The sequence below is a fragment of the Salvelinus fontinalis genome, chromosome 12 (assembly GCF_029448725.1).
Source record: "Salvelinus fontinalis isolate EN_2023a chromosome 12, ASM2944872v1, whole genome shotgun sequence".
In the NCBI taxonomy this organism is placed as follows: domain Eukaryota; kingdom Metazoa; phylum Chordata; class Actinopteri; order Salmoniformes; family Salmonidae; genus Salvelinus; species Salvelinus fontinalis.
In genome coordinates, this window is record NC_074676.1 from 58,273,860 (window position 1) to 58,297,072 (window position 23,213).

The 23,213-nt window shown below is 47.7% G+C and overlaps 1 protein-coding gene across 37 annotated transcripts in view; it reads right to left on the reverse strand.

The window, feature by feature from the left end:
- The window catches only part of LOC129867637 (kinesin-like protein KIF1A), a 160,041-nt gene that overhangs the window by 99,023 nt on the left and 37,805 nt on the right, over nucleotides 1-23,213 (reverse strand). For 19 of the 37 annotated variants that reach the window (XM_055941165.1, XM_055941163.1, XM_055941180.1 and 16 more), the window contains exons 3-13: nucleotides 21,857-21,930; nucleotides 18,611-18,793; nucleotides 17,132-17,200; nucleotides 16,612-16,790; nucleotides 7,128-7,239; nucleotides 6,609-6,686; nucleotides 5,329-5,394; nucleotides 5,129-5,225; nucleotides 3,673-3,751; nucleotides 2,653-2,795; nucleotides 370-414 (exon numbers count right to left, since the gene is read on the reverse strand). In XM_055941165.1, the coding sequence (XP_055797140.1) occupies nucleotides 370-414; nucleotides 2,653-2,795; nucleotides 3,673-3,751; nucleotides 5,129-5,225; nucleotides 5,329-5,394; nucleotides 6,609-6,686; nucleotides 7,128-7,239; nucleotides 16,612-16,790; nucleotides 17,132-17,200; nucleotides 18,611-18,793; nucleotides 21,857-21,930 (1,125 nt within the window). Of the gene's footprint in view, nucleotides 1-369; nucleotides 415-2,652; nucleotides 2,796-3,672; nucleotides 3,752-4,288; nucleotides 4,464-4,528; nucleotides 4,579-5,128; nucleotides 5,226-5,328; nucleotides 5,395-6,608; nucleotides 6,687-7,127; nucleotides 7,240-16,611; nucleotides 16,791-17,131; nucleotides 17,201-18,610; nucleotides 18,794-21,856; nucleotides 21,931-23,213 lie in introns of those variants that run through there. The other 18 variants (XM_055941183.1, XM_055941182.1, XM_055941193.1 and 15 more) reach the window with 4 other exon arrangements.

Here is a 23,213-nt window from a genome sequence, read left to right on the forward strand (position 1 = left end):
AGAAACAGTAGAGAGAGAAACAGTAGAGAGAAACAGTAGAGAGAGAAACAGTAGAGAGAGAAACAGTAGAGAGAGAGACAGTAGAGAGAAACAGTAGAGAGAGAAACAGTAGAGAGAAACAGTAGAGAGAAACAGTAGAGAGAGAAACAGTAGAGAGAGAAACAGTAGAGAGAAACAGTAGAGAGAGAGACAGTAGAGAGAAACAGTAGAGAGAGAAACAGTAGAGAGAGAAACAGTAGAGAGAAACAGTAGAGAGAGAAACAGTAGAGAGAAACAGTAGAGAGAGAAACAGTAGAGAGAAACAGTAGAGAGAGAAACAGTAGAGAGAGAAACAGTAGAGAGAAACAGTAGAGAAAAATAGAAACACACATTTCAAACCAGCAACGGCAGTGCCAAGCGCTGGCCCCTTGTACGCTGGGAGAGAAAGAGAGAGAGAGACAGAGAGACAGACAAAGGAGAACACAGTGAGAGACAGGAGAACACAGTGAGAGACCGGAGAACACAGTGAGAGACAGGAGACACAGTGTGAGACAGGAGAACACAGTGAGAGACAGGAGAAGACAGTGAGAGACAGGTAAACACTGTGAGACACAGGTAAACACTGTGAGGCACAGGATTACACTGTGAGACACAGGATAACACTGTGAGAGACAGGATAACACAGTGAGAGACAGGAGAACACAGTGAGAGACAGGAGAACACAGTGAGAGACAGGAGAACACAGTGTGAGACAGGAGAACACAGTGTGAGACAGGAGAACACAGTGTGAGACAGGAGAACACAGTGTGAGACAGGAGAACACAGTGAGAGACAGGAGAACACAGTGAGAGACAGGAGAACACAGTGTGAGACAGGAGAACACAGTGTGAGACAGGAGAACACAGTGTGAGACATGAGAACACAGTGTGAGACAGGAGAACACAGTGTGAGACAGGAGAACACAGTGTGAGACAGGAGAACACAGTGTGAGACAGGAGAACACAGTGTGAGACAGGAGAAGACAGTGAGACACAGGTAAACACTGTGAGACACAGGTAAACACTGTGAGACACAGGTAAACACTGTGAGAGACAGGATAACACAGTGAGAGACAGGATAACACAGTGAGAGACTGCTAACATACTGGTACTGCTAACATACTGATACTGCTAACATACTGATACTGCTAACATACTGATACTGCTAACATACTGATACTGCTAACATACTGATACTGCTAACATACTGATGCTGCTAACATACTGGTACTGCTAACATACTGATACTGCTAACATACTGATACTGCTAACATACTGATACTGCTAACATACTGATACTGCTAACATACTGATACTGCTAACATACTGATACTGCTAACATACTGGTACTGCTAACATACTGATACTGCTAACATACTGATACTGCTAACATACTGATACTGCTAACATACTGGTACTGCTAACATACTGATACTGCTAACATACTGATACTGCTAACATACTGATACTGCTAACATACTGATACTGCTAACATACTGGTACTGCTAACATACTGGTACTGCTAACATACTGGTACTGCTAACATACTGGTACTGCTAACATACTGGTACTGCTAACATACTGGTACTGCTAACCACAGTTGTAGAACCACACAGGAACTGTTTTCAATGGCAGATTAGGTTGCTGTATATCAAATCAAATGGTGTTTGTCACATGCTTTGTACCAGGTAATAACATGGTTGTATACACAGAGTACCAGGTAATAACATGGCTATATACACATAGTATCAGGTAATAACATTGCTATATACACAGAGTACCAGGTAATAACATGGCTATGTACAGGAAGTACCAGGTAATAACATGGCTATATACAGGAAGTACCAGTACCTAGTCAATGTGCAGGGGTATGAGGTAATAACATCGCTATATACACATAGTACCAGTACTGAGTCAATGTGCAGGGGTACAAGGTAATAACTTGGCTATGTACAGGAAGTACCAGTACCTAGTCAATGTGCAGGGGTACCAGGTAATTGAGGTAGATATGTACATATAACCAGGGATAAAGTGACATATAAGTAATTAGTAATTACTAAAGTACCGTCTTGGTTTCAATCATTCTCTGAGTTGAATTCATATGCTTGGTTGTTTTGCATCCTAATTTCCCATTGAAACTCATTAGTCAGAAGAGGGTTAAGTAAGGAGAGTAAGACTGATCCAGACAGACTGAAGGAGGTTTGTGAGAGAGAGTGTGAAGTGATTAGAGAGGACAAAAAGGAGACCGGAGACTGTGAGTGCCAAGGAAGTGGGCAGGAGAGAGAGAGACATTGGGGGGGGGGGGGGGGGCGGGGACAGTGAGTGAATAGCTAGTGATTTCCATTGTGAATGTTCACTTCTGACTGAGATGTGGTTTCCACCCTAAATAGTTACACCATCTCTAGCTCTACAGAGATGCCAAATTCCAGTAACTTTCTCCAAATTCCCAGGTTTTCCAGGAATCCTGGTTGGAGGAATCTGGATTTCCTGCTCACTTCCTTCCCGATTCCAAAATCTTTCTGGAAAACCTGGGAAGTTACCAGAATGTTGCAACCGTAGCTACACCGATCCTGATTACAGTATAAAATTAAAATGACGGTGTAAGGCCAGGACAGCCCATTGGACGAGCCCTTACTCTCAAGGATGTCTCCCAAGCCCTGGGATAGGAGCAGGTCCCTCAGACGGCCCACCTCCTCCTTCAGCTCACGAACCAATCGATTGTTGGGGTCCTCGTTGATCACAGCATTACAGCGAATCTGTTTGGCTCGGTCTGCGTACCTGTTGCGGGGAAAGGATCATGAGACCTGGTCTCTAACGCACGCACGCACGCACGCACGCACGCAAAATACCACATTCAGCAGTATAACACTGCAGCTGCAACTTGGAAGGGTGTTTGAAGAGTAAATCTGTCACAGGGAACAAGGGTGTCTGAAGAGTGAATCTGGCACAGGGAACAAGGGTGCCTGAAGAGTAAATCAGTCACAGGGAACAAGGGTGCCTGAAGAGTAAATCTGTCACAGGGAACAAGGGTGTCTGAAGAGTAAATCTGTCACAGGGAACAAGGGTGTCTGAAGAGTAAATCAGTCACAGGGAACAAGGGTGTCTGAAGAGTAAATCTGTCACAGGGAACAAGGGTGTCTGAAGAGTAAATCTGTCACAGGGAACAAGGGTGTCTGAAGAGTAAATCAGTCACAGGGAACAAGGGTGTCTGAAGAGTAAATCAGTCACAGGGAACAAGGGTGTTTGAAGAGTGAATCTGTCACAGGGAACAAGCCAATGAGGGAAATGCAATAATGAGCTAGCTCTCTCTACAAGGTCTCGTCCTTCAATTCATCACTGATCAGCTGCTGTGTGGTAGGATGAGAGAGAGAGAGAGAGAGAGAGAGAGAGAGAGAGAGAGAGAGAGAGAGAGAGAGAGAGAGAGAGAGAGAGAGAGAGAGAGAGAGAGAGGGAGAGAGAGAGAGAGAGAGAGAGACAGAGAGACAGAGAGACAGAGAGACAGAGAGAGAGAGAGAGAGGGAGAGAGAGAGAGAGAGAGAGAGAGAGAGAGAGAGAGAGAGAGAGAGAGAGAGAGAGAGAGAGAGAGAGAGAGAGAGAGAGAGAGAGAGAGAGACAGAGAGACAGAGAGAGTTCTCTCATCCTCCTGTTCCTTTACCTGAGTGTGCTGAGAGTCTCGTCATAGTTGATGTCAGCTGGACTGAGAGCAGCAACCATGGCAGTACGAGAGTTTCCCCCTGAACAAGAAACGAGTTCAGATGAATTAGGATCTGTCAGATGAATTAGGATCTGTCAGATTAATTAGGATCTGTCAGATTAATTAGGATCTGTCACATACTGTGCATACACACTAGGACTAATAGGATGTTATAATAGCTGTCTTTTCCTACCTAAATTCTCTCTCACAAACCAGATTATTGGTTCCTACCTAAATTCTCTCTCACAAACCAGATTATTGGTTCCTACCTAAATTCTCTCTCACAAACCAGATTATTGGTTCCTACCTAAATTCTCTCTCACAAACCAGATTATTGGTTCCTACCTAAATTCTCTCTCACAAACCAGATTATTGGTTCCTACCTAAATTCTCTCTCACAAACCAGATTATTGGTTCCTACCTAAATTCTCTCTCACAAACCAGATTATTGGTTCCTACCTAAATTCTCTCTCAGTAGCCAGGTCAACACAGTCTCTGTAAAGTTAAAGGTTCCCACCTAAGTTCTCTCTCCGTAGCCAGGTCAACACAGAGTCTCTGTAAGGTTAAAGGTTTCTACCTAAGTTCTCTCTCAGTAGCCAGGTCAACACAGAGTCTCTGCAAAGTTAAAGGTTCCCACCTAAGTTCTCTCTCAGTAGCCAGGTCAACACAGAGTCTCTGTAAAGTTAAAGGTTCCTACCTAAGTTCTCTCTCAGTAGCCAGGTCAACACAGAGTCTCTGTAAAGTTAAAGGTTCCCACCTAAGTTCTCTCTCAGTAGCCAAGTCAACACAGAGTCTCTGTAAGGTTAAAGGTTCCTACCTAAGTTCTCTCTCAGTAGCCAGGTCAACACAGAGTCTCTGTAAGGTTAAAGGTTCCCACCTAAGTTCTCTCTCCGTAGCCAGGTCAACACAGAGTCTCTGTAAGGTTAAAGGTTTCTACCTAAGTTCTCTCTCAGTAGCCAGGTCAACACAGAGTCTCTGCAAAGTTAAAGGTTCCCACCTAAGTTCTCTCTCAGTAGCCAGGTCAACACAGAGTCTCTGTAAAGTTAAAGGTTCCTACCTAAGTTCTCTCTCAGTAGCCAGGTCAACACAGAGTCTCTGTAAAGTTAAAGGTTCCCACCTAAGTTCTCTCTCAGTAGCCAAGTCAACACAGAGTCTCTGTAAGGTTAAAGGTTCCTACCTAAGTTCTCTCTCAGTAGCCAGGTCAACACAGAGTCTCTGTAAGGTTAAAGGTTCCTACCTAAGTTCTCTCTCAGTAGCCAGGTCAACACAGAGTCTCTGTAAGGTTAAAGGTTCCCACCTAAGTTCTCTCTCAGTAGCCAGGTCAACACAGAGTCTCTGTAAAGTTAAAGGTTCCTACCTAAGTTCTCTCTCAGTAGCCAGGTCAACACAGAGTCTCTGTAAAGTTAAAGGTTCCCACCTAAGTTCTCTCTCAGTAGCCAGGTCAACACAGAGTCTCTGTAAGGAATGTGACTCTCCACTTTCTTTTTCTTCTTGTTCTTATTTTGTGCAGAATCCTACAAAGTGAATAATGAAAGAGAAACTTTAATTTCCACCTCATATTGTCCCAAAAATTATGAATGACGCATGTTTTAAATATTACATAAAAATGATCCGTACCACTTCGGCCAAAGCAGAGATGACTTTCCCCAGAGTGGTCAGTGACTTGTTGATGTTCGCTCCTTCCTGTAGCAGTCAAGGAGTAATATGGTTAATATGGTCAACATGGTTAATATGGTCAACATGGTTAATATGGTCAACATGGTTAATATGGTCAATATGGTCAACATGGTCAATATGGTCAACATGGTCAACATGGTCAACATGGTCAACATGGTTAATATGGTCAACATGGTTAATATAGTCAACATGGTCAATATGGTCAACATGGTTAATATGGTCAACATGGTTAATATGGTCAACATGGTTAATATGGTCAACATGGTTAATATGGTCAACATGGTCAATATGGTCAACATGGTCAATATGGTCAACATGGTCAACGTGGTCAATATGGTTAATATGGTCGACATGGTCAATATGGTTAATATGGTCAACATGGTCAATATGGTCAACATGGTCAATATGGTTAATATGGTGAATATGGTTAATATGGTTAATATGGTCAACATGGTTAATATGGTCAACATGGTCAACATGGTCAACATGGTCAACATGGTCAATATGGTCGACATGGTCAACATGGTTAATATGGTCAACATGGTCAACATGGTTAATATGGTTAATATGGTCAACATGGTTAATATGGTCAATATGGTCAATATGGTCAACATGGTTAATATGGTCAACATGGTTAATATGGTCAACATGGTCAATATGGTTAATATGGTCAACATGGTTAATATGGTCAACATGGTTAATATGGTCAACATGGTCAATATGGTTAATATGGTCAATATGGTCAACATGGTCAACGTGGTCAATATGGTTAATATGGTCAACATGGGCAGTATGGTTAATATGGTCAATATGGTTAATATGGTCAACATGGTTAATATGGTCAACATGGTTAATATGGTCAACGTGGTCAACGTGGTCAACATGGTCAACGTGGTTAATATGGTCAGCGTGGTCAGTATGGTCAACATGGTTAATATGGTCAACATGGTTAATATGGTCAACATGGTTAATATGGTCAACATGGTCAACATGGTCAACGTGGTCAACATGGTCAATTTAGTCAACAGCAACTCAATCACTTCACCAATTTACACCCTAGGTATATGGGTCCTCACTGCCAGCAGTATATCCAATTGCAATAATTTAAATGTATTCATTACACATGACAAATAGACTATAAAAACTTGAAAACTATGCAACAGAGAGGCAGAGGGAGAGGAGAAGGAGGAAGAGGAGGAAGAGGAGGGAGAAAGTCTCACCTTGAGCCGGGTCCCTTTAGCGCCTGTGGAGTCGGCCCTCTCGCTGCCGGCCAAATCCACCAGGCTGATTTTGCTGACCTGTGACAGAAACATCAATGGCAGTGCAGGGAAATGCATGAGTTGACTGAAACCGCAGCCAAAGTCATTTATTTTCACACTAATTCATTCAACAGTTGGCACAAGACACCCTCCGTCATAATGCCACAGACACATTTCCAAAGTGCCCTCAGACTCAGAGCCGAGCGGCAGCCCCACAACTGGATGCAAGAGCTGATAAAAACAGCAATGAATAGTTTTTTTTCAACAGGCTTAAAGTTACAGAGTTCAAGCAGCTAAGAGAGATGGGATGAATCTCAAATGTATTTTTCTCAAACTCGTCCCATCCTCTCTCTTGGCATCCCTATGAATATTTTGAGAAGGGATGAGGAGAGAATACAGCAAGAGATTCAGCTCTGGATGCATTTTAATTACACTGTATATGAAGAGAGAGCCCTGGGGCTGAGACGGCGCCCCTCCTACCTTCTCTGAGGTGTTATCAGTCTCAGCGTCAAGGCGTTTCTGGGTGAAGATGATGTTGAACACAGCGTGGGAGCGACTGCTGGTCTCGTTCATGTTGGTAGCCGCCACCGTCCTGGCAGAGAAGAAGAGAATGTTGGGTAATGTTCACTTGGTACCAAACTGAAGAAAACTGACTAAAACAGGAAGTAACTTTCCTGGACTTGTCCAATAAGATAACAGTCATGTGCCCCACAGAATATGATGAAACACCACAGAAATACCGATGAGTTTACCAGTCAGATTTACAATATTAGACCTTTCTACAGATTTTATTTCCAGACAGAACCTACCGTGTAATGTCATTTAAAAAAAAAAAATGTATTTATTTAACATTTATTTAACTAGGCAAGTCAGTTAAGAACAAATTCTTATTTTACAATGGCGGCTTACCCCGGCAAAACCCGGACGACGCTGAGGCCAATTTGTGCGCCGCCCTACGGGACGAGTGTGTACAGAACCTACTGTGTGATGCAAAACTAGTGAAATCTACTCACATTGAGACAGAAGAACAATAACAAGTGAAATGGCTGAGTCATTTGAGATCAGTGATCCATCTTGATACTAAAGCCTACAAAACCTCCACGGTGAACCGCTTTATTCGGGCGCAATAATTAATTTCAACAAGATATGCCAAATGACAGATAAATTAAAACTAATCTCCCCTCAACGCTCTCCAGCAACCAAATCATCAATCATCGTCTTCCTGATGACACGTTGCATTCAATTTGAGGCGTTTTAAACGGAGCCATCAGCAACTGGTTCTGCTACTGTTTAGTTGCCATGGTTAGCTTAGAGCTAACGAGACAAGAGACAATGTGGAAATTCGTAGGGAGCCTTTAAGTTCTGTCCCAGCAGCAGTGGGTGATATCGTGAGGTAGCGAGTTGCAGTGCAATACAACCATTTATATTTTATCCATCCTGCTGCTGTTTTCACATTTGGATGAAAAACAGAAGGAACTGGAAATACACCGTTCGATCCTGACACCTCGGCAGAGGAAACAGGAAACAGGAAACAGGAAACAGCACAGTGGAGGGGGTAGATGGATGGACAGAGCACAGTGGAGGAGGTAGATGGATGGACAGAGCACAGTGGAGGAGGTAGATGGATGGACAGAGCACAGTGGAGGAGGTAGATGGATGGACAGAGCACAGTGGACGAGGCAGATGGATGGACAGAGCACAGTGGAGGGGGTAGATGGATGGACAGAGCACAGTGGACGGGGTAGATGGATGGACAGAGCACAGTGGAGGAGGTAGATGGATGGACAGAGCACAGTGGAGGAGGTAGATGGATGGACAGAGCACAGTGGAGGAGGTAGATGGATGGACAGAGCACAGTGGAGGGGGTAGATGGATGGACAGAGCACAGTGGAGGAGGTAGATGGATGGACAGAGCACAGTGGAGGAGGTAGATGGATGGACAGAGCACAGTGGAGGGGGTAGATGGATGGACAGAGCACAGTGGAGGAGGTAGATGGATGGACAGAGCACAGTGGAGGAGGTAGATGGATGGACAGAGCACAGTGGAGGAGGTAGATGGATGGACAGAGCACAGTGGAGGAGGTAGATGGATGGACAGAGCACAGTGGAGGAGGTAGATGGATGGACAGAGCACAGTGGAGGGGGTAGATGGATGGACAGAGCACAGTGGAGGGGGTAGATGGATGGACAGAGCACAGTGGACGGGGTAGATGGATGGACAGAGCACAGTGGAGGAGGTAGATGGATGGACAGAGCACAGTGGAGGAGGTAGATGGATGGACAGAGCACAGTGGAGGGGGTAGATGGAAGGAAACAGCACAGTGGAGGGGGTAGATGGATGGACAGAGCACAGTGGAGGGGGTAGATGGATGGACAGAGCACAGTGGAGGGGGTAGATGGATGGACAGAGCACAGTGGAGGAGGTAGATGGATGGACAGAGCACAGTGGAGGGGGTAGATGGATGGACAGAGCACAGTGGAGGAGGTAGATGGATGGACAGAGCACAGTGGAGGAGGTAGATGGATGGACAGAGCACAGTGGAGGAGGTAGATGGATGGACAGAGCACAGTGGAGGAGGTAGATGGATGGACAGAGCACAGTGGACGGGGTAGATGGATGGACAGAGCACAGTGGAGGAGGTAGATGGATGGACAGAGCACAGTGGACGGGGTAGATGGATGGACAGAGCACAGTGGACGGGGGTAGATGGATGGACAGAGCACAGTGGACGGGGTAGATGGATGGACAGAGCACAGTGGAGGAGGTAGATGGATGGACAGAGCACAGTGGAGGAGGTAGATGGATGGACAGAGCACAGTGGACGGGGGTAGATGGATGGACAGAGCACAGTGGAGGAGGTAGATGGATGGACAGAGCACAGTGGAGGAGGTAGATGGATGGACAGAGCACAGTGGAGGAGGTAGATGGATGGACAGAGCACAGTGGAGGAGGTAGATGGATGGACAGAGCACAGTGGACGGGGTAGATGGATGGACAGAGCACAGTGGAGGAGGTAGATGGATGGACAGAGCACAGTGGAGGAGGTAGATGGATGGACAGAGCACAGTGGAGGAGGTAGATGGATGGACAGAGCACAGTGGAGGAGGTAGATGGATGGACAGAGCACAGTGGAGGAGGTAGATGGATGGACAGAGCACAGTGGAGGGGGTAGATGGATGGACAGAGCACAGTGGAGGAGGTAGATGGATGGACAGAGCACAGTGGAGGAGGTAGATGGATGGACAGAGCACAGTGGAGGAGGTAGATGGATGGACAGAGCACAGTGGAGGGGGTAGATGGATGGACAGAGCACAGTGGACGGGGTAGATGGATGGACAGAGCACAGTGGAGGAGGTAGATGGATGGACAGAGCACAGTGGAGGAGGTAGATGGATGGACAGAGCACAGTGGAGGAGGTAGATGGATGGACAGAGCACAGTGGAGGAGGTAGATGGATGGACAGAGCACAGTGGACGGGGTAGATGGATGGACAGAGCACAGTGGACGGGGTAGATGGATGGACAGAGCACAGTGGAGGAGGTAGATGGATGGACAGAGCACAGTGGAGGGGGTAGATGGATGGACAGAGCACAGTGGAGGAGGTAGATGGATGGACAGAGCACAGTGGAGGGGGTAGATGGATGGACAGAGCACAGTGGACGGGGTAGATGGATGGACAGAGCACAGTGGAGGAGGTAGATGGATGGACAGAGCACAGTGGAGGAGGTAGATGGATGGACAGAGCACAGTGGAGGAGGTAGATGGATGGACAGAGCACAGTGGACGGGGTAGATGGATGGACAGAGCACAGTGGAGGAGGTAGATGGATGGACAGAGCACAGTGGAGGGGGTAGATGGATGGACAGAGCACAGTGGAGGAGGTAGATGGATGGACAGAGCACAGTGGAGGAGGTAGATGGATGGACAGAGCACAGTGGAGGAGGTAGATGGATGGACAGAGCACAGTGGAGGGGGTAGATGGATGGACAGAGCACAGTGGAGGAGGTAGATGGATGGACAGAGCACAGTGGAGGAGGTAGATGGATGGACAGAGCACAGTGGAGGAGGTAGATGGATGGACAGAGCACAGTGGAGGAGGTAGATGGATGGACAGAGCACAGTGGAGGAGGTAGATGGATGGACAGAGCACAGTGGAGGGGGTAGATGGATGGACAGAGCACAGTGGAGGAGGCAGATGGATGGACAGAGCACAGTGGAGGGGGTAGATGGATGGACAGAGCACAGTGGAGGGGGTAGATGGAAGGAAACAGCACAGTGGACGGGGTAGATGGATGGACAGAGCACAGTGGACGGGGTAGATGGATGGACAGAGCACAGTGGACGGGGTAGATGGATGGACAGAGCACAGTGGAGGAGGTAGATGGAAGGAAACAGCACAGTGGACGGGGTAGATGGATGGACAGAGCACAGTGGACGGGGTAGATGGATGGACAGAGCACAGTGGACGGGGTAGATGGATGGACAGAGCACAGTGGAGGAGGTAGATGGATGGACAGAGCACAGTGGAGGGGGTAGATGGATGGACAGAGCACAGTGGAGGGGGTAGATGGATGGACAGAGCACAGTGGAGGAGGTAGATGGATGGACAGAGCACAGTGGAGGAGGTAGATGGATGGACAGAGCACAGTGGAGGAGGCAGATGGATGGACAGAGCACAGTGGAGGGGGTAGATGGATGGACAGAGCACAGTGGACGGGGTAGATGGATGGACAGAGCACAGTGGAGGGGGTAGATGGATGGACAGAGCACAGTGGAGGGGGTAGATGGAAGGAAACAGCACAGTGGACGGGGTAGATGGATGGACAGAGCACAGTGGACGGGGTAGATGGATGGACAGAGCACAGTGGACGGGGTAGATGGATGGACAGAGCACAGTGGACGGGGTAGATGGATGGACAGAGCACAGTGGACGGGGTAGATGGATGGACAGAGCACAGTGGAGGAGGTAGATGGATGGACAGAGCACAGTGGACGGGGTAGATGGATGGACAGAGCACAGTGGACGGGGTAGATGGATGGACAGAGCACAGTGGAGGAGGTAGATGGATGGACAGAGCACAGTGGAGGAGGTAGATGGATGGACAGAGCACAGTGGAGGAGGTAGATGGATGGACAGAGCACAGTGGAGGAGGTAGATGGATGGACAGAGCACAGTGGACGGGGTAGATGGATGGACAGAGCACAGTGAAGGGGGTAGATGGATGGACAGAGCACAGTGGAGGAGGTAGATGGATGGACAGAGCACAGTGGACGGGGTAGATGGATGGACAGAGCACAGTGGAGGGGGTAGATGGATGGACAGAGCACAGTGGAGGGGGTAGATGGATGGACAGAGCACAGTGGACGGGGTAGATGGATGGACAGAGCACAGTGGAGGGGGTAGATGGATGGACAGAGCACAGTGGAGGGGGTAGATGGATGGACAGAGCACAGTGGAGGAGGTAGATGGATGGACAGAGCACAGTGGAGGAGGTAGATGGATGGACAGAGCACAGTGGAGGAGGTAGATGGATGGACAGAGCACAGTGGACGGGGTAGATGGATGGACAGAGCACAGTGGAGGGGGTAGATGGATGGACAGAGCACAGTGGAGGGGGTAGATGGATGGACAGAGCACAGTGGACGGGGTAGATGGATGGACAGAGCACAGTGGACGGGGTAGATGGATGGACAGAGCACAGTGGACGGGGTAGATGGATGGACAGAGCACAGTGGAGGGGGTAGATGGATGGACAGAGCACAGTGGAGGAGGTAGATGGATGGACAGAGCACAGTGGAGGAGGTAGATGGATGGACAGAGCACAGTGGAGGAGGTAGATGGATGGACAGAACACAGTGGAGGAGGTAGATGGATGGACAGAGCACAGTGCTGTCTGACTGACGTATCTCCACTGAGGTGTGTACTGCTACAGATCAGGGTGGTACACGTCAATAAGTACATGGAGACTTCAACGTTACTGAACTGCCTGATATAGAGAAAACAGTTGATTAATTAATTGATTCATGAATCATTGAGTCATTTATCATTGACAGAACAATGGGATTTGGTTCCAGTGTGTTGTTGTCACGACATTCACCGAGGTCGTTTACTCTTCTTGTTCGAGGGCGGCGTTCGGAGGTCGGCGTCGCCGGTCTTCTAGCCATCGTCGATCCACTTTTCATTTTCCATTTGTTTTGTCTTGTTTTTCCTACACACCTGGTTCTCATTTCCCTCATTAAGTGTTATGTATTTAACCCTCCGTTCCCCCCATGTCTCTGTGTGGTATTGTTTGTTTGTAAGTGCTTGTGCACATGTTTACCGGTGCGCGTCGGGTTTTGAACCCATGTCGGTTATTTCTTGATGACTCGTTGGTTTTGAAATTAAACGGCTCCGGCTATTACCTAGTTCTGCTCTCCTGCGTCGGACTTCACTGCCACCAGTTACGCACCCCATTACAGTTGAGCATGGACAAGTCTGGAACTTCAAATCATTCATTGTTGCTTTGTTTTTGTCTGATGTTTGTCCTGTCTCTCTGCTGGAGTAACCTAGCTTTCCCCGTCTACACGTTTCCACTCTACTCCCCCGTGTCTTTAACGTGTTCGTTAATGAACTCAATGTAAATTCGATCTATTCTGGCTCTGTTAGTTCAAGTCTTCCCGTGCAGTTAAACTCCCTAGTCGACACAACATTTTGTAATTAATGGATCGATTAATTCACGGCCCAACATGATACAGCATGGAAACTTCACCTCACCAAAGGCTGCATCCCAAACGGAACCTTAGCTCCTATGGACCCTGGTTAAAAGTAGTGCACTACATAGGGAATAGAGATATATTTGGCTACTCAAACCAAACCATCTCAAACAGAGCCAATGTTCTACTTAGAATGTAGGCTCAATATAATGCCTGAGGCTAAGTGGTATTGCTAGTGTGGATATTGGAACAAAGCCACAATCTTTAGAATAAAACCTTATTTGAATTACTGAGAAAAAACCAAACACCCCAAAGAAAATAAACCCTGGCCATCATATATCATCCATCCTTAAGGTTACCCACCCAATCATTCACTGATTCATCCATCCATCCATCCATCTATACATCCAACACCAAGATAAATTCATAGTAACGTGTTCAAATCAAAATGTCACATGCGCCGAATACAACAATACAACCTTACCAGTGAAATGTTACTTATGCACAGCAGCGTATGGGGGGGGGTAGTCTGGGTAGCCATTTGATTAGCTGTTCAGGAGTCTTATGGCTTGAGGGTAGAAGCTGTTCAGAAGCATCTTGGACCTAGACTTGGCGCTAGACCGCTTGCCGTGCGGTAGCAGAGACAAGAGTCTATGACTAGGGTGGGTGGAGTCTTTGACAATTTTTAGGGCCTTCCTCTGACATCGCCTGGTATAGAGGTCCTGGATGGCAGCTTTGCCCCGGTGATGTACTGGGCCGTACGCACTAGCCTCTGTAGTGACTTGTGGTCGCAGGCCGAGCAGTTGCCATACCAGGAAGTGATGCAACCCGTCAGGATGTTCTCGATGGTGCAGCTGTAAAACCTTTTGAGGATCTGAGTACCAATGCCAAATCTTTTCAGTCTCCTGAGAGGGAATATGTTTTGTCGTGCCCTCTTCACAACTGTCTTGGTGTGCTTGGACCATGTTAGTTTGTTGGTGATGTGGACCCCAAGGAACTTGAAGCTCTCAACCTGTTCCACTACAGCCCCGTCGATGAGAACGGGGGTGTACTCGGTCCTCTTTTTCCTGTAGTCACAATCATCTCCTTTGTCTTGATCACGTTGAGGGAGAGTTTGTTGTCCTGGCACCACACTGCCAGGTCTCTGACCACCTCATCGTTGTCGTGATCAGGCCTACCACTGTTGTGTCATCAGCAAACTTAATGATGGTGTTGGATCCGTGCCTGGCCATGCAGTCATGAGTGAACAGGGAGTACAGGAGGGGACTGAGCACGCTCCCCTGAGGGGCCCCCGTGTTGAGGATCAGCGTGGCAGATGTGTTGTTACCTACCCTTAACACCTGGGGGCGGCACGTCAGGAAGTCTAGGATCCCGTTGCAGAGGGAGCTGTTTAGTTCCAGCATCCTTAGCTTAGTGATGAGCTTTGAGGGTACTATGGTGTTGAACGCTGAGCTGTAGTCAATGAACAGCATTCTAACATAGGTGTTCCTTTTGTCCAGGTGGGAAAGGGCAGTGTGGAGTGCAATAGAGATTGCATCATCCGTGGATCTGTTGGGTCGGTATGCAAATTGGAGTGGGTCTAGGGTTTCTGGGATAATGGTGTTGATGTGAACCATGACCAGCCTTTCAAAGCCTTTCATGGCTACAGACGTGAGTGCTACGGGTCGGTAGTCATTTAGGCAGGTTACCTGAGTGTTCTTGGGCACAGGGACTATGGTGGTCTGCTTGAAACATGCTGGTTTTACAGACTCAGACAGGGAGAGGTTGAACATGTCCGTGAAGACACTTGCTAGTTGGTCAGCGCATGCTCGCAGTACACATCCTGGTAATCCGTCTGGCCCTGCGGCCTTGTGAATGTTGACCTGTTTAAAGGTCTTACTCACATCAGCTGTGGAAAGTGTGATCACACAGTCATCCGGAACAGCTGATACTCTCATGCATGTTTGAGTGTTACTTGCCTCGAAGCGAGCATAGAAGTTATTTATCTCATTGGGCAGCTCTCGGGCTGTGCTTCCCTTTGTAGTCTGTAATAGCAAGCTCTGCCACATTTACAGGTCTGTGCTTGCAAAACAGTCCTGTAGTTTAGCATCTGCTTCATTTGACCACAGTGACGAGTCACTGGTGCTTCCTGCTTTAATTTCTGCTTGTAAGCAGGAATCAGTAGGATAGAGTTATGGTCAGAATTGCGAAATGGAGGGCGAGGAAGAGCTTTGTACGCGTCTCTGTGTGTGGAGTAAAGGTGGTCTTGAATGTTTTTCCCTCTGGTTGCACATTTAACATGCTGATAGAAATTCTGTTAAACTGATTTAAGTTTCCCTGCATTAAAGTCCCCGGCCACTAGGAGCGCCACCTCTGGATGAGCATTTTCTTGTTTGCTTACGGTGAAATACAGGTCATTGAGTGCGGTTTTAGTGCCAGGCTCAGTCTGTGGTGGTATGTAGACAGCTACGAAAAATACAGATGAAAACTCTCTCGGTAGATAGTGTGGTCTACAGCTTATCATGAGATACTCAACCTCAGGCGAGCAAAACTTTGAGACTTTCTTAGATATCGCGCACCAGCTGTGTCGCTGTTCTGTCTTGTCAATACCGTGTATAACCCGCCAGCTGTATGTTCTTGATGTCGTCGTTCAGCCACGACTCGGTGAAACATAAGATATTACAGTTTTTAATGTCCCGTTGGTAGGATATCCCTCCCGTCCGACTCATTGAAGAAGAACTCCTCGTCCAGTTTGATGTGAGTAATCCCAGTTCTGATGTCCAGAAGCTCTTTTCGGTCATAAGAGACAGTAGCAGCAACATTATGTACAAAACAAGTTACGAACAATACGAAAAAACTACAAAATAGCATGATTGGTTGAGAGCCGATAAGACGACAGCTCTACCCCCGGCGCCATGGCAACGTTGCATGGCAATTAGGTTTTATGATTCATCAACCCACCCACCCATCCACGCATCCACCTATCAATACATATGTAACGGACGTGAAATGGCTAGCTAGTTAGCGGGTGCGCGCTAGTAGCATTTCAATCAGTTACGTCACTTGCTCTGAGACTTAAGTAGTGTTGCCCCTTGCTTTGCAAGGGCCGCGGCTTTTGTGGAGCGATGGGTAACGACGCTTCGTGGGTGTCAGTTGCTGATGTGTGCAGAAGGTCCCTGGTTCGCGCCCGTGTCTGGGCGAGGGGACTGTTTAAAGTTATACTGTTACACATACACTGTTCATCTACCTATCTAACCAACAATCCATCCATCAATCCATCTGTCCACTCACCTAGCCTTGTTTCCAGAGTCCATGAGGTCCTGGATGTCGTTGTAGGAGGTGACAGCCAGCTTAGAGAGGTCCTCTACGTATGGCCCCATCAGGGGGTGTTCCCTCACACGCAGGTTCCCCTTATTCTTAGGGTTCAGGAGGTCACGCACACGCTCACAGTATATTTCCATATAGCTCACCTGAGGAGGGAGGGAGGGAGGGACGGGGAGGGGCATAAAGGGTTAGAACACGGGAGAGGTCACAAAGAGTCACATCTCCCACAGGTTCTTTCTCCTTTCATCTTTCCTAAATTCCTCATGTCCTCTCTCCTCATATTCTTGGAGGGACTATGGATCCACGGCTCCAATGTGTTTTGAGAAGGAGACAAGAGGAGTGCATGCTAGGAATTGAGGAAAGATGGAAAATAATTCAGAAAAAAAAGCCATAGTGAGAGGAAGCGGACCCTTTACAGGAAGACAGGATGTGACATGACGGGCGGTGGGGACCAACGAGAGGCCCCTGTTTGTTAACTGTAACGTACCTCCACAGAGTAGGACTTGGTGTTGTCATTATTACAGTCGTTGAACTTGGTGAAGAGGTCTTCACACATCTAGGGGGAGCAAGAGAGCACAAGGTTTGTAAGTGAACATTTATTAAACAACTGATATATGGTTTGTCTGTACAAGGGACAGATACGAACACATTGAACACATTGAATAGTCAACCATCCAATGTGTAGCATCACAATATAGCTTTCATTCATTTCCAACACCTGTCCTTTGTGTTTAGGCATGGAGAGCTAGGTGAATGAGTCGCTAACTTTTCCCGAAAATTCCCTGGTTATCCAGCAATTCCGGTTGGAGAATTCAGGATTCTGGGAATGTTCCATCTAGGAAAACCAGGGATTTTTCGGAAAAAATTACTGGAATTTTTGTAACCCTGGTGTAGAGGTAACAGTATATCCGGTAACCCTGGTGTAGAGGTAACAGTATATGCTGTAACCCTGGTGTAGAGGTAACAGTATATGCTGTAACCCTGGTGTAGAGGTAACATTATATCCTGTAACCCTGGTGTAGAGGTAACAGTATATCCTGTAACCCTGGTGTAGAGGTAACAGTATATGCTGTAACCCTGGTGTAGAGGTAACAGTATATGCTGTAACCCTGGTGTAGAGGTAACAGTATATGTTGTAACCCTGGTGTAGAGGTAACAGTATATCCTGTAACCCTGGTGTAGAGGTAACAGTATATGCTGTAACCCTGGTGTAGAGGTAACATTATATCCTGTAACCCTGGTGTAGAGGTAACAGTATATGCTGTAACCCTGGTGTAGAGGTAACAGTATATGCTGTAACCCTGGTGTAGAGGTAACAGTATATCCAGTAACCCTGGTGTAGAGGTAACAGTATATCCTGTAACCCTGGTGTAGAGGTAACAGTATATGCTGTAACCCTGGTGTAGAGGTAACAGTATATGCTGTAACCCTGGTGTAGAGGTAACAGTATATGCTGTAACCCTGGTGTAGAGGTAACAGTATATGCTGTAACCCTGGTGTAGAGGTAACATTATATCCTGTAACCCTGGTGTAGAGGTAACAGTATATCCTGTAACCCTGGTGTAGAGGTAACAGTATATGCTGTAACCCTGGTGTAGAGGTAACATTATATCCTGTAACCCTGGTGTAGAGGTAACAGTATATCCTGTAACCCTGGTGTAGAGGTAACAGTATATGCTGTAACCCTGGTGTAGAGGTAACATTATATCCTGTAACCCTGGTGTAGAGGTAACAGTATATCCTGTAACCCTGGTGTAGAGGTAACAGTATATCCTGTAACCCTGGTGTAGAGGTAACAGTATATGCTGTAACCCTGGTGTAGAGGTAACATTATATCCTGTAACCCTGGTGTAGAGGTAACAGTATATGCTGTAACCCTGGTGTAGAGGTAACAGTATATGCTGTAACCCTGGTGTAGAGGTAACAGTATATGCTGTAACCCTGGTGTAGAGGTAACAGTATATACCAGAGGGATGATGCCTTCCTGGTCCTTCAAGTCCGGCTTGCCCATCATGGTGTAGGACTTCCCAGATCCGGTCTGACCATAGGCAAAGATACAGACGTTGTATCCCTCAAAGGCATGGAGCAGCATCTCCTCACCAATGTCCTTGTACACCTGCTGCTGGCCAGCAAAGTTGATGTCCTCGGGCTGCGGAGAGAGAATGTGTAAGGTTAAATAAACATCCATCAACATGATTAACCAAGACACCACTACAATTTGGATTCATTTTTTTGTTTGTTTTCTACTTAAAAGATAATCCTACATATGACATTCTACACTCTGTCTCTGGGTGCTGTAGTCCAGGAGTAATCTGTGTGTCTGGGTGCTGTAGTCCAGGAGTAATATGTGTCTCTGGGTAATGTAGTCCAGGAGTAATATGTGTCTCTGGGTGCTGTAGTCCAGGAGTAATCTGTGTCTCTGGGTAATGTAGTCCAGGAGTAATCTGTGTCTCTGGGTAATGTAGTCCAGGAGTAATCTGTGTCTCTGGGTGCTGTAGTCCAGGAGTAATCTGTGTCTCTGGGTGCTGTAGTCCAGGAGTAATCTGTGTCTGGGTGCTGTAGTCCAGGTGTAATATGTGTCTCTGGGTAATGTAGTCCAGGAGTATTCTGTGTCTCTGGGTGCTGTAGTCCAGGAGTAATCTGTGTCTGGGTGCTGTAGTCCAGGAGTAATCTGTGTCTCTGGGTGCTGTAGTCCAGGAGTAATCTGTGTCTGGGTGCTGTAGTCCAGGAGTAATCTGTGTCTCTGGGTGCTGTAGTCCAGGAGTAATATGTGTCTCTGGGTAATGTAGTCCAGGAGTAATATGTGTCTCTGGGTGCTGTAGTCCAGGAGTAATCTGTGTCTCTGGGTAATGTAGTCCAGGAGTAATCTGTGTCTCTGGGTGCTGTAGTCCAGGAGTAATCTGTGTCTCTGGGTAATGTAGTCCAGGAGTAATCTGTGTCTCTGGGTAATGTAGTCCAGGAGTAATATGTGTCTCTGGGTAATGTAGTCCAGGAGTAATCTGTGTCTCTGGGTGCTGTAGTCCAGGAGTAATCTGTGTCTCTGGGTAATGTAGTCCAGGAGTAATCTGTGTCTCTGGGTAATGTAGTCCAGGAGTAATCTGTGTCTGGGTGCTGTAGTCCAGGAGTAATCTGTGTCTGGGTGCTGTAGCCCAGAAGTAATCTGTGTCTCTGGGTAATGTAGTCCAGGAGTAATCTGTGTCTGGGTGCTGTAGTCCAGGAGTAATCTGTGTCTCTGGGTGCTATAGTCCAGGAGTAATCTGTGTCTCTGGGTAATGTAGTCCAGGAGTATTCTGTGTCTCTGGGTGCTGTAGTCCAGGAGTAATCTGTGTCTCTGGGTAATGTAGTCCAGGAGTAATCTGTGTCTCTGGGTAATGTAGTCCAGGAGTAATCTGTGTCTCTGGGTGCTGTAGTCCAGGAGTAATCTGTGTCTCTGGGTGCTGTAGTCCAGGAGTAATCTGTGTCTCTGGGTGCTGTAGTCCAGGAGTAATCTGTGTCTCTGGGTAATGTAGTCCAGGAGTAATCTGTGTCTCTGGGTGCTGTAGTCCAGGAGTAATCTGTGTCTCTGGGTGCTGTAGTCCAGGAGTAATCTGTGTCTCTGGGTAATGTAGTCCAGGAGTAATCTGTGTCTCTGGGTGCTGTAGTCCAGGAGTAATCTGTGTCTCTGGGTAATGTAGTCCAGGAGTAATCTGTGTCTCTGGGTAATGTAGTCCAGGAGTAATCTGTGTCTCTGGGTAATGTAGTCCAGGAGTATTCTGTGTCTCTGGGTGCTGTAGTCCAGGAGTAATCTGTGTCTCTGGGTAATGTAGTCCAGGAGTAATCTGTGTCTCTGGGTGCTGTAGTCCAGGAGTAATCTGTATCTCTGGGTAATGTAGTCCAGGAGTATTCTGTGTCTCTGGGTGCTGTAGTCCAGGAGTAATCTGTGTCTCTGGGTAATGTAGTCCAGGAGTAATCTGTGTCTGGGTGCTGTAGTCCAGGAGTAATCTGTGTCTCAGGAGTAACTATATTTGTATGGTTCTGACAGAACACAGTAAAAACTAACGGACAACTAGTAAAAGTGCAAAACACGTTTTTTCACCTGAACATCTGAAAAGACGAAGACATGTTTCCACCAGGACCCCCGTCCTCCCTTTCTCTAAACATGACATCCCTGTTGCTAGGCAGGAAGTTAAGTGATGTGGGTAATAAACTGTCCCTTCTCCCTTCATGTGACCTGACCTGACCTGACCTTCGCCCCCCCCCCCGGGGGGCCCCGTTCTTCACTAATCCACAGCTATTCAACCTTATCAGTGACCTCAACCATGTGATTGCATTTTCCCTCCTTAGTAACTCTCCAAGCCCCTTGGCTCATATCCACCCTTAATTGACCCCACCATATGTGTACCCTTTATTTAAACTAGGCAAGTCAGGTTAAGAACAAATTCTTATTTACAATGACCACCTACACATAACTGTTAACTTCTGGTGTAGCAAATATTTTAAATTACAAATCCAATTTATAAAAAAAGACAAGCGCCATCTTTCTCTATTGAAAAGATCATATCAAATATACGTCGCATGTAATCAACGTCTTTTAATACAGGATTACTGTGTAGTATGACATCAGCAGTGGTGATGTAAAGCTGCAGTAGTGTGGGACAGGTACCCTCCCTCCCTCCCTCCCTCCCTCCCTCCCTATTGCAGTAGTGTGGGACAGGTACCCTCCCTCCCTCCCTCCCTCCCTCCCTCCCTCCCTATTGCAGTAGTATGGGACAGGTACCCTCCCTCCCTCCCTCCCTATTGCAGTAGTATGGGACAGGTACCCTCCCTCCCTCCCTCCCTACTGCAGTAGTGTGGGGCAGGTACCCTCCCTCCCTCCCTCCCTCCCTACTGCAGTAGTGTGGGACAGTGGGACAGGTACCCTCCCTCCCTCCCTACTGCAGTAGTGTGGGACAGGTACCCTCTCTCCCTCCCTCCCCTCCCTCCCCTCCCTCCCTACCGCAGTAGTGTGGGACAGTGGGACAGGTACTTACCCGAGGTGTGTGAGAATGGAAGCAGTGACTCCCCTCCCTCCCTCCCTCCCTCCCTCCCTACTGCAGTAGTGTGGGACAGTGGGACAGGTACCCTCCCTCCCTCCCTACTGCAGTAGTGTGGGACAGGTACCCTCTCTCCCTCCCTCCCCTCCCTCCCCTCCCTCCCTACTGCAGTAGTGTGGGACAGTGGGACAGGTACTTACCGAGGTGTGTGACCAGTACGAGTAATCAAAGTTGAAGCTCTTGTTCTCTTTGGGCTGCTTGGGGTTGAGGATGGCTGAAAGACACGACAGAACAGAGAGAGAGAGAGATGAGGGCGGGGGAGTCACGGAGGAAGGTGAACAGGGTGAGAGGACCGCCCTAACCTGCCCTGCCGTTTGAAACTAGATCTGCTTGCTGGGTCAGTGATCGTCAGCGTGAATATCTCCGCTCTATAGTAGTGCACCACATAGGGAATAGGGATTAGGGAATGTCATTTGGGACGCAGACAATGTGTGACGTGTCTAAAGCCAGAGGGAGGGAGGGGAGGGGAGGGGAGGGGAGAGAGAGAGAGAGAGAGAGGGAGGGAGGGAGGGAGGGAGGGAGGGAGGGAGAGAGGGAGGGAGAGAGAGAGAGAGAGGGAGAGAGGGAGGGAGGGAGGGAGGGAGAGCGAGAAGGTGAGAGAGGGAGAGAAAGAGAGGGAGGGAGAGAGGGAGGGAGGGAGGGAGGGAGGGAGAGAGAGGGAGGGAGGGAGAGAGGGAGGGAGGGAGGGAGGGAGGGAGGGAGGGAGGGAGGGAGGGAGGGAGGGAGGGAGGGGAGGGAGGGAGGGAGGGGAGGGGGAGGGAGGGAGGGGGGGAGAGAGGGAGGGAGGGAGGGAGGGAGGGAGGGAGGGAGAACAGCTGAGTCACTGCTTCCATGCGCACTTTACAGACAGAGTGTTCCCTTCTGGACAATTACAGAGTACAGACAGACAGACAGACAGACAGACTGTTCCCTTCTGGACAATTACAGAGTACAGACAGACAGGCAGACAGAGTGTTTCGCTTCTGTTATCTTTCTGGTGCTCCGGGTTACTTCAGAATTAATGGATACTGTCAGAAAGGGCCTGTGTATACAACTGGCCAGCGACTGGTTCATGTAACCTGTGGACGTGACCAATAAACGTTGATTTAATTTGCTACAATACATTGCTTTTATTAAGTGCTAGTGTGGTAATTGAAAACAAGCCAGATGTGATGGGTGGGGTTTACTGTAAAGAAACGACGTTAGAATCACATTTATGACGGCGCCGTACTGGATGGCCACCGCTTTGCAACCTCTGACTCAACTTTGCTATTTTGTGTTTGTTATTTTTCTATTGTTTTTTTTGTTTTTTTACTTCATTTTCTCTAAATGTATCCGCTTATCATTTCGTACAACCGACAAAAAACTTTTGAACATCAGATCAGCAGTTACCTACTTCCTACTTACCTACCTACTTCAAAACTTTACCTTCGAACTCATCTACCCTGGGCTCTTTCTGTAATTCCGACCACATTTTTTTTTGGGGGGGGGGGGGGGGTTACCCAAGAGGAAACGCCA